At 38.4% G+C, this 11,779-nt stretch overlaps 2 protein-coding genes across 6 annotated transcripts in view; both read left to right on the top strand.

Annotated features, from left to right (window-relative positions):
• LOC119027173 (macrophage mannose receptor 1-like) overlaps positions 1-11,779 on the top strand; it is a 62,373-nt gene that overhangs the window by 40,597 nt on the left and 9,997 nt on the right. The window lies entirely within an intron of this gene.
• On the top strand, positions 66-11,756 carry LOC119027165. Of its 2 annotated transcripts, XM_037112102.1 has the most exons (15): positions 66-540; positions 1,115-1,153; positions 1,812-2,094; positions 2,240-2,391; positions 3,428-3,710; positions 4,593-4,741; positions 5,734-5,989; positions 6,094-6,239; positions 6,991-7,213; positions 7,621-7,796; positions 8,192-8,572; positions 9,668-10,003; positions 10,409-10,491; positions 10,715-10,798; positions 11,653-11,756. In XM_037112102.1, the coding sequence occupies exons 1-15, from the start codon at positions 507-509 to the stop codon at positions 11,656-11,658; spliced, it is 2,631 nt and encodes an 876-aa protein (XP_036967997.1). In that variant the 5' UTR covers positions 66-506; the 3' UTR covers positions 11,659-11,756. The 2 variants fall into 2 exon arrangements, 1 of the variants encoding a protein (XP_036967997.1); XR_005077311.1 differs by lacking the exon at positions 11,653-11,756 and having other exon boundaries at positions 9,668-9,963; positions 10,715-10,797.

Here is an 11,779-nt window from a genome sequence, read left to right on the forward strand (position 1 = left end):
ATGGATTTATACATTAATAAGACTGTGAACTGTGTCCCAATGCCAGCTGTGTGAAAGTACCCTAAAAGTCTTACTTATCGGATGCAATATTCAGCATTTTTTTCCCTGATCAGCAGAATCAACATTTATTTTTTCTGATTGCTGATTAAATACATTAATTAAGAAATGCAATACTTTGGTTCTGATGCAGCATGCACCCTGCAAAATAACTAGTAACTTAAGTTATCAACTTTAGTCGCCCCAGTCACTACAGTCATTTTATTTTGAAGGGGCCTCGAGTACCTGCATGATGACAACACACTAGATCTCAGACAGTAGACAGGTGTTGCCTTATTTTCAGATTGATCACACGCATGCATATTATGATGTAAATGTGGTTTGCATGTATTTGTATAAAAGTGAATTCAAATGCACGTATCAGGAAGGGTGAGGAGCACCTGAGGTCAGCAGCTTGAGCTGTTTTGTAAGCTGAAGTCTGGACATCATCGACACATGTTTTGGGATTAATGGAGTGGAGTTGGAAATTCCTCTTTATTTGGGGTGAGTCACAAAATAATGTATGCAGTAACATTTTATTAGATCTATCGTTAATAAAAGGTACAATTATAGATGATTAAACTTTCGTTAAGACTTAGTTTACTGTTAACAATAAAATGCTTGATAAACCATTTGTTAAGCACTTCTTGTAAAGTTGGAACTGATGTTTATAATAGTTTGTAAATGATTAATAAATACTGTAGTTAATCATAAACACCAATTTGATGTCATAACACATTTGTAATGATAAATCAAAATAAATGTCTTACAAAGCATTTCATTTCATCTTACACAGAAATTGATTAATTATTAATAACTTAACTAAAGTTTGATTTTCTATAAATGTACCATGTATTAATGATGGTTACTGTAAAGTATTACCATTAATTCCCTTATGGCTCATATACAGATTAAATCCTAGAAGTCAAAGACTACATTTTATTTTTGTTAGGTTTTGTCAGTGGAACTTGGAAACTAAAATGTATTTTAAGCCTCAGTGAATGTGTGTATGTTACTTATGAGTTGAATTTATTTTTTTATTACTGTTAATCTTTTTTTTTTTAATTATTATTTGCAGGGTCCATCTTTCTCAGGTTGGGGATCACTCACCAAGCAGGTAAGAAAATATTTTAAAAGATACATTATGTAAGTAAAAGTACATGTTAGCATGTTTGACCTAATATCAAAACTAAAAGTACTTGTGCATGTTCACATATGATATTATGAGATTGTTTATCCTGATGTGTAAAATGCAATTTGCTGCTGTAGCTGGTTGAGGAGGAGCCAGTTTAGCTTCTTTATACGGGTTAATAAGTTATCCTGGTGCTTATCTGAACAGGCTGCTTGTTCAAAGATTAATCTGACAGGTCGTGAGAAGTTACAGAAAAGGGCTTCAAAGGTCATTCAGGTCTTGTAATGTTAAAAAGGAGTCAAAAAAGACTTTAGAGGATATTAAAAGCAAAATTTTACGCACTGCTACAAGTACATTAAATATCTTTATGATGTTTACTGAAATACTATTTGCATGGGAGACATTATCTTTACTTTTACTCAAGTATGACTTTTGGGTCTCTTTACAACACTGGATGAACTGTTAAATACTGATTTGGTAAGGTCACTAAAGAAGAGAAAGGAAATTGTTTTTCACCAGAAGAGAAGAAGAAAGCATGAAACATACATTTCCTCCCTTTAATTCAAACCATGTTTCAGCTACTCATCAAGTGCCTTTATCGATTTTTGATTCTGTAATCTTTGTCACTGTGCTAACTCTCCAGCTAACGTGGCTCTGGGTGGAGTTACAGATCAGTCTTCAGTGTGGGACCCCACGCTTCTATCAAACCTGGTGATAGACGGCAACCCTAATTCAAACTATAACTATAGGAGCTGCTTCTCCACTCTTTTTGAGGTGAACCCCTGGTGGAGATTGGACCTGCAGGTTCAGTACAACATCTCATCAATTGAAGTCATCCGGAGATCAGACTGCTGCGCTCTAGAGCTAAACGGAGCTGAAATCCGCATCGGTAACTCGCTGGAGAACAATGGCAACAACAATCCCAGGTGCCTTAACTGTAACTGTACATCCTGCCTCTTCATGTTAATATGTTAAAAAAAAACAAAACCAAACACAATGCCAACAAATCTGCTTTAAGGTAGGAGGTAGTAAAATTCACCCCGCCGTACAGTATATCTCTTTGCCCTCCAGATGTGCCGTCATCACCGTCATCAATGACGTTTTAATGGGCTTCAGCTGCGGCCAGATGACAGGACGTTATGTCAACATTGTCATCCCTGGAGCAGGGCAGAGACTTCAACTCTGTGAGGTCAGAGTGTATGCCAGTACCGACATTACAGGAGGTAAAACAGCACTGATAAATGACACCTATAGTTGATTCAGTTATGGCCGGAATTTCAGAGTGTGACAACTTTTAACTCTACTTTTAAATCTACTTGCAATGTATGATTATATGATATATCAAATTATATATTCTCTATATACTAACAATTACACCAGTAATAAAATGGTAATTGCACTCTTAACATTTAGTCTAATACTTGAAATGAACAATATGTCAAGAAATGTAGTTCTTAATTTTTCTGTTTCTATTCGTTTTCCTCACCACCCGACAACCTCACACCTTTTGCATAAAAAGGATTAAGAGAGGCAAAATAAACAAAACTAAACAAAACAGCCTTTGTTTGTATTTCCACATACACCTCTGGCTTAGTTGAAATAAATCCTTCAAGTCACAGAGTAAGATGTGAAAATATTCAGCTCTACATGCTGCACTGTATCCCCTGTTGTCAGACTGACCTCTGTCTGTCTGCCAGACTCTAATTAGCTTACAAGGCCACTAGCTAACAGCTAATCACTTCAAAGCTAGCTAGAGAAAGGAGCACAGTTAGCAGCAGTTAGCAAAGACTCTTGTGATATGCTGTCCCAAATTTGTTTGGCACAGCCTTCAACCGGTGGCCGTGTCTTGCATGCTGCTCCTTTACCAAAAAAAAAAAAATTGAAATCACCTCAGTATTACTTGGGGTTATTGATATTTAGAGTTACAAAATATCTTGAGTGAAGACTAAGGTCTATATTCAGCTTTCTGCTGAAATAACAACATATTTTGTGCTCAGTTATTTGCAATTTTGTAGTTGTTATTTTTTAGTTTCTTTTCAATTACAAATCTGCGGTGAGAGGGAGGTGGAACTGTTAACACCTAGTCACCTCGTAGGTATCCGAGATGTATCAAGGTCCCCCAACTATACATTTATTTTCAAATAGTCACTCAGTTACTTGTAGTCTTTGTGTCATAAATTAAGCGCCTCCTTTTTCCCCCTCCGTCTTACATATTTCACATCACAGACATTGATAGTTTTCACTGTGCTTACTCTCCAGCTAACGTGGCTCGTGGTGCAGTGGCTAGGCAGTCCTCATTCTGGGAACCCACGTATCCATCAAGCGCAGTGATTGATGGCAAACCTTATTCAAACTATTTCCATGGGAGCTGCGTTTCAACTCTGTGGGAGATGAACCCCTGGTGGAGAGTGAACTTGCGGGGTCTGTACGACATCTCAACAATCCAAGTCGTCAGAAGATCAGATATGAACTTTTATGATCTAACCGGAGCTGAAATCCGCATCGGTGACTCGCTGGAGAACAATGGCAACAACAATCCAAGGTGTTGAAATGTGTTAAAAGAGACTGAATTGCCATTTTGTTTTTACACCATTATTCATAATAATATTTTGTCCATGTTGGATGTTTTAAGTTTGGAAAAGGTTTTTCATGTTGTCACCACTTTTGCTTATCTTTGAAATTGTTAGCTTTTGTCTAACGACTATTTAGTCTCTGGGCACAACGGCCAATGTTTCAAGGTTTCTTGTGCAGCCAGCAGATATTTGAAAATCAAAGATCTTTCTTTTCCATGTACTGCACATGGTTTACATGACGATGGTGAGCAACTTGAGCATGGAAATAAAATTGAGCAATTTAAGGCACATGGAGAAGTTGTGCATGGACACAAATCAAGTCAGCATGTTAAAACAAGTCAGTACTTGGAAAAGATAAATACAAATCAAATACAGATAGAATAAAATAGTCAGAAAAAACTAAGTAACATATATTTACAGTATTAACATGAGGTGCAAAGTAGCACTGACGTAGGTTGGGTTGTGCATGAAGACAATTGTGGTTATTACGGGGTTATTTCAAATGATTTTCAATAAAGGTTTTATTATAACCATTAACATTTTCTGGACTTGTAAAATTAATTGTTACCATTATATATTGTTTTACTAGCGCGATAGAATTAAACAGCACATAGCATGATTATTTATTTAGCACTGAAACTGAATACAATTAAAACATATTGTTGGATTTATGGCTGGTCTGTCTGGCAATTCCTGTTACCGTTTACCCTGCTTCTTATTGTTATTATTTAAGAAAATGGTAAATGTGCTAACAAATCCGCATAAGATACATTTTTGTGGAGGCATCAGTTATCACCCTGGTATTAATCAATAGTTTTTATTCTTGTGCTGTTTGTCTTTGTGGCCCTCAGATGTGCAGTCATCACTGTGACCGATGACATAACAATGTCCTTCAGCTGTAAGATGACAGGACGTTATGTCAACATTTACCACCCTGGAGTTAAACGGATTCTTCAGATTTGTGAGGTCAGAGTGTATGCCACTACCCGCATTACAGGAGGTAAGACAACACTCAGCAATGGCACCTATAGTTGATTCAGTTATTCGTTGGTTCCCGTGTGAAAACTTCAGGGGAGAAATTGACTCAAAATTGTTTCCCTCACCTTTGCTCTGAGTTTGTAGCACCTATCTGTTGCTCAGTTATTACTAGTTTTGATCATGTGAGTGCAAATCAATTATCTGCAGTTAAAATTGAGCTATCAGCTACATTTATTCACTCTTTATTCACAGGACACATAAACAGAATGTGCCATACTTAACATATTCATCCCATCCACATGCAAGATAAAAAATGCTTGAATGAAACTGTGAATAAGTCACAGGCAAGATAAAAACTACCACAAACATTTTGCACAGCCATAAAACAAACAGACATGCAAGCAAAAATGATTATTATTATTATTCCCTTGAACCCTAGAAACTAGATTTTACTCCCAAATTCAAATCTTAAAGGGGCTTCAAGTAACAATTTGTCACAATTTGCATGTTTAAATCACTTAACTCACTACTGGCTACATATGAGTAGATTGTAACGTGACATGAACAATTAGATCTTCCTCGTCTCTCCTGGTTTCCTTAACAAGCCTGATGTGTTGATGTTGTTTAATGCTGCTGGACTGTGGATTTCTTTGTGAAGCTAACATTATTTTAGAAATTAATTCTGCTAACATAAATAAATGACCGGCTGCCAGCACGACAGCTTCCACATAGCCCCTTTAGATACAAAATACAGGTAAAATCACGGTCCATCATCAGCATGTGAGTTTAAGATTCAAAATGTTGTTCTGATGGTTGCCAGTTTCATACACAAATCTGTACACAAAATACTGTGTTTCAACGAGACATTCAGTTTGATTAACAAGCAACAAAGAGCTGACAGCATTGCTGTTCAGCTAAACCATGATTAACAAGACCATTGCTGTGGTTTTCCAAATGCATCAGTAACTAGTCTCTTTTTATTCATTTTGTCCATCACTGCCTTCATGACACCAGTTAACGTTGCACCGAGAGGAGAAGCTACGCAGTCTGCAGAAGCAGCTTCTAGTACAACTGCTCCAGATATGGCCATTGATCAAAACTCAGAAGAAACCTGTGCCTCAGTCCCCCTGCAAGACAACCCCTGGTGGCGGCTGGACCTGAGGAATATCTACCGCATAACCGCTGTGTCTGTTGTCAGTGACTGCTGCTCAAAAGAGCTGAACGATGCTGAGGTCCAAATAGGCTTCAAGAATGACCTCAGCAACCAGAGGTGATATTAGCAGGAACAAAAGAGTACTGACTATCCTACTCGCACTGTATGTATTTGCCAGATACTTTAACTCTTACTTATAGCAGATCTCCTCCTTCTGTCAGGTGTGCAGTCATCTCTCTCTCAGCAGGACAGCGTATATACAACTACCAGTGTGGAGTAATGGATGGCCGCTTTGTCCATGTTGTTCTCCCTGGACTAAAGAAGAATTTGACTCTTTGTGAAGTACATGTGTTTGGTACCGTCCTTGGTAAGTCCCACACACACAATATGAAATTATTCACAGCTCTACTATAAAGTGTCTCATAACTTGGAGCGGAGCCTTTTTTCATGGGCATGTGATATTGTAAGAACAAAGTGCATGACAATAAAAGATTCCATTATTTCCTCCCTGGTGGTGAAAAAGTCTCAAAACTTTTAACCAGGGAGGAAAGCAAAACACAGAATTTAATCCAGTTATAATAAGATAATATTACTCCTTTTAAGCAAACTCTGAAATTTTACCACACATAGACACATAATGCACATGTGCAAAACAAGATAAGAAATTATCTTATTTACTTCGCATGTTGCTGAAAGCCTGGAATTGGATAAGATTCCCACAACACATCCTCATATCTAATCGAATGAATATGTTGATTGGCAGTGACTCTGTGATGAAATGTCGTATTATCACTGTTCCCCAAAACAACATGACTGTTGCAGCGTACCTCGACAGATGTACCAGAACTTCATCGTACGGAAAACTTCTTAGAGTTACAATAACTTCGTTAATTCTGTAATTTGTAATTTTCAATGATCAAAACTTGCTATAGGCAGAGTGAATCTTTTTTTTTTATTGTCTATTTGCTTTCACTTCAGGATAACACCAATTGCTCTTTAGGCTTTAATTACACCTCTAAATGGCGTTTGTTGGATTTCTGCAAGTAATGGATGATTTTGCAGATGTTTTTTTTTTTAGGCAAACTAATGTTATTTATTAATACTTTTCTCCTCACTAGAAAATGTGGCTGTGAGAGGAGTGGCTTTTCAGTCTTCTTCAACATGGAAAAATTCAGTTAGCCAAGTCATTGATGGTTCGTATTCCACCTGCAGCAGAACTGAAAACATACCCGGTCAATGGGTGACACTGGATCTACTTGCTCCCTACGCTGTGACTTTGGTCCAGCTTGCCTACCCTCAGGACAGCTACTATAGTGATGACGTCCGAGTGGAAAACACAAGGTAAACATACAATTGTACGAGGTTGAATGAATGCAAATGTTGGCAATGTCCTATGCTGCAAACCATGGACGCGTTCAAACTTCATATTTCTTGACATTGCAACTGTACATTTCTTGATTTTCAGTCTGGTTTTCTTCCAAGCGTGTGTGTATGAGCCCAATAAAGAAGTATTCTGGTAGTAACAGGTTTTTTTTACAGCACGGTAGCACAAGTACAAAAAAACCCTTTTCTTGGCTGCCAGGATCAACAACAATAGCAGCTAAAAAGAAAAAGGAGGAAGTAACAACCTACTTCCTCCTTTTTCTTTTTAGTTCACTATCTCACAGTGCCCCTTGTGGCAGAATGACAACACAGGAATCTGAGTGAACACAACAGCATCTGGTCAGTTTGTTTTTTCTCTGTTTCAGCTGTCAGGTGATTTCCAAGACTTCGCAATATCTGATGACCTTGGACTGTGGTGGGGTTGTGGGTCGCTATGTCACTGTAATGCATCCTGATGTACCACCGCTTCTGTGTGAGGTCGAGGTTTACAGCACTTGGGTGTTTCCTCAAAACATAGTCCCTCAGCGCCCCCCATCCCATGGTAAATGATTACACAGTTTTGAAATCCTTCAGGACAGGATCATCGCATTTGCAGATGATACTGTCCTTTACATGGTAATATAATCATCCTAGCTTGTAAAGCTCACAACCAAAGTTAATGTGGTAGTGGATGATTCTACTTTATGCTGACTGAGTATTTTCCAACCAAAAGGTGTACACTGACATGTCAACTGAAAAAAAATTACTTGTATCTCCTTTATAAGTACCACAGTAATGTTTTCTCAGTTGCTTCAGTTTGTCTAATGCAGAACACTTTTCCGGTTAGATTGATATGGTTCTTCAATGCTTACTTTCTGTCTTTTAGTGATTTCATTACTTCATAGCGACATCGTGCACTCACGGATTATTGTCGAATTCTCTTTCTTCTTCCAACAGATTACTGCCTCTCCAGGTGGTGTAGCCGCGACTACATTCTCATTCACAGTGAACCAAAAACATGGTTTGAAGCACAGGCCTACTGCAGAAGCAGGTACACTGACCTGGCCACCATCAACAATCCTCAGGACATGAACAGGGTCATTGACAAAATGGGGAACTTCAATGATTTTTGGATTGGGCTGTATGAGGATGCTGTAACCTGGAGCTGGTCTCTGCCAGATGAGGGTCACTATGGAGATGGTGAGGCTGAGTTCAGGAACTGGGGTGTTGACGGACCCAACGAAACGAAGGGCATCCAGCACTGTGTTGGCATTCAACATACGGGTGAATGGAACCACCTGGACTGTGACTCACTTCACTACTTCCTATGCTTTGATGGTAATAATGCAGAAAATATAATATACATGCTTTTGCATATATAGTTGATGAGCAGGTCTCTGTCGTCTGCAAGGAGTAGAATTTAAAATCTATTGCAATACACATCAGTGGTGTTAAGATTGTTTGTGTAAGACGTGGGTGCATGAGACACAAATTATATACTCCTTTAAGTTGATGCTGGAAAAAACACATTCTGAATAATTGTAATTACCATCACACTAAGAATTTAACACCAACATACTACGGTCAACAACAGCCAGGAGATGAGGACGCAGAGAACGTCCTCAGACTCCTTTATAAATTGATTTATTTTGTTGGTTTTTAAGGAACTCTGCGAAACACTTTCAATGTCAAATTCTTAACTATTTGGGCATTTGTGTAAATTCGACCTACGTTCTTTCGACGTGTGAAAACACGTTGTGTCAGTTGGTTTATTTTTCTCACTTCTTCTTATCGTTGGGACGTATAGGGTTCATGACAGGAAATGGGTGTGCAGGAAATATATGTCTTATGAACCAGGAAACAGATGTTACGCTTCTATTCTTATCAACTGATGTGGTTTTGCAATGCATGCAGCCTCCTCATGACCTCTAATTCCTCCCTCTTGCAAAACATTTAGAATTAGGTGTGTTTCTTCCTCCTGACCAGAAATGTGGCCTTTTCTTCTTGGCATGCATCTCTACCTCTTGTAAACTGTTGGCTAGTTGATTTGTGTAAAAGATATCCATGACAACGCAGAGAGTTTATTGTAAACAGACAAGAGCCATTGCAAACCCCAACTGAGATGCATATTCTAAATGCACTGTATGCGCGTCCAAACAATGTGCGTATAACCCGGCTGACATCAACATATCCTCACATCTTTATCAGAAAATGCTACACCTGAAATAAGGCCTAATTCAGAGTATCCAAATAGAATATGCTGTTCACACGACCCATATTAAAGTGAGAATATTAGTGTGCATGTACACAAAGTCGATGATCTATCATTCTTAAAGAATTTCCATATTCTCGGCTAAACAGGCCTTTGAGAATTTAAAGAAAATTATATTCACAGTATGTGTTGGTGCATCATGTTTTTTCATGTGGTCGCAGGGAGAGATGGTGCACCAGAAACAAAGATTCTGGTGGAAACACAGATGAAGTGGACCGACGCTCAGCACTACTGCAGGGAGCACCACACAGACCTGCTCAGCGTGAGGAACCCGACCGAGAACCAGGAAGTCCAGAGCATGGTGCCGGCGGGAAAGCTGGCCTGGATCGGCCTGTTGGGAGACTCCTGGAGGTGGTCCGATGGGGGTCACTCCTTGTATAGATACCAGTGGCAGGGGCTGGTGGACAACTTAGGAGTAGGTCCGAACTGTGTCTATATTTACAACAGGAAATGGAGCGTGAGATCCTGTGACACCAAATCTATGTTTCTCTGCTACTGTAAGTGTTTTATATGTTGATGTAAACTTTATATTATAGCTATAAACTGATTTGTTGATTCACAAAGTCATTTTTTAAGCAAAAATGCTGATTTAAGCTAACCCTTCAAACATGATGATCTACTGCTTTCCTCTGTTTTATATTATTGGAAACCAAATATTATCGAGTTTTGGACTGTTGACTGAACAAAAAAACAACAAAAAGAAACTTAAATATATCACGGTTGGCTGCTGGGTAGATGGAATTAATACTTTAAACAAACTATTAGTGGTGATTGTATTTCAAACTATGATTCATAGTCAGTTGACTAAAACATGCTAAACAAAGGTTCAACTCTTTAAATCATAACACTCATAACACTGCCAACATGTCAGCTAGGCATTCACATCAGAATCCATTTCTCAGACTTTAGGAAGAGATCTGTGGTGAGGATCAGCGCTGAACACAACATGAGTGACCCGGTCATCCAGCAGCAGATCCTGAGCCAGGTGAGAAAGAGAAGTTTTATCTGAGATGTTGCTTCATATGTGCATGTATGAAGCGAAGTCTCCTCCCCTGTGTGAAGGCATGGAGTAGAAGGTAACAGTCAACTTTCACTTAACATTAGATTTATAGAAAGTCCATGTGCTGATTACCAGATCAGACTCCTGTATGTGTAAATCTAATATTGTGTGATACATGTAGAGAGTCACTCTTGTTAATGCTTCTTAGCTGGAGGCAGAGATGAAAAACAAGGGCATCACTGATTTCAAGATCAGCTGGAGGGCACCTTTCGCACTAGGAAACAACAGCACGGTAAGACTTTGTCAAGTTTTCTCCCTTTTCGTTACAGTTTTTCTTGTTTTTAATACAAATATATTGGGGACAAAGTGTAGACATGTAGTACTAAGATGAAATTCCTGTTAAGTTCTCACTTCTCCCTTTCATTGGGGCGTTTTGGGTTTTGTAACAGGAAATAGGTGTGTACTCTAAGAGTTGATAATACACGTGTCTTTATTAGCAGGAGAGAGATGTCTTCTTGTTATGAAATCATGCATCACACTTTTTATTTTTACGCAATTTTTATCAATTGACCATCACATTTTATAATGCATCGTTGTACATTGTAATCACCTCTAATTCCTGCCTCTTTCAAAAAATAGTTAATGTTTATAATCTGTTTCACTTTTTTTATTGTTGTTTTAGCCCTACCTTATATATCCCACACCAAGGGGCATTTACCAGATCATTAACTAACAAACTTGCATTTTTTTCTTTTTAGCAAGCACAGTTTGGACCAAGTAAATACACAATATTGCCATATATTCATATTTACTTCTTAAACTTCTCATAAACTCCCATCTTATTTACTTATGTTGTTCTGGTTTCTTTTCAATGGTTTTAAGAAGTGTGTCAGTACCTGGCTGTGTGTGGGAAACAGCTAATTTGACTGACTTGTACAAGATTTGTCTCTATTTCAATCTATTCCATTACAGTTCAACTTTTTGATTTGATAATCATACAACCGTCTTTCATTCTCAAGCCATCGACAGTGTCAGTAGTCTTAGACCAACCGTGTGTTTTCTCTACTCTGCTTCCTCGCTGGTCTACGAGTTTACCTGTGGAGGGAGTCAGACTACAGAGTGTGTGTTCTGTCTCTTCTCCGACAGGTGTGAGGTCAAACACGACTCCTGCTGCTCTGACTGGACTGCAGCTGACAAATGTGGACTAGTCTTTTGAGGGACTGAACAGGGTAAACAGAGTGAAATGAAAAAAAAAAAAAAAAAGATTTGCTCA

This window comes from Acanthopagrus latus, chromosome 10, assembly GCF_904848185.1.
Source record: "Acanthopagrus latus isolate v.2019 chromosome 10, fAcaLat1.1, whole genome shotgun sequence".
Classification (NCBI taxonomy): domain Eukaryota; kingdom Metazoa; phylum Chordata; class Actinopteri; order Spariformes; family Sparidae; genus Acanthopagrus; species Acanthopagrus latus.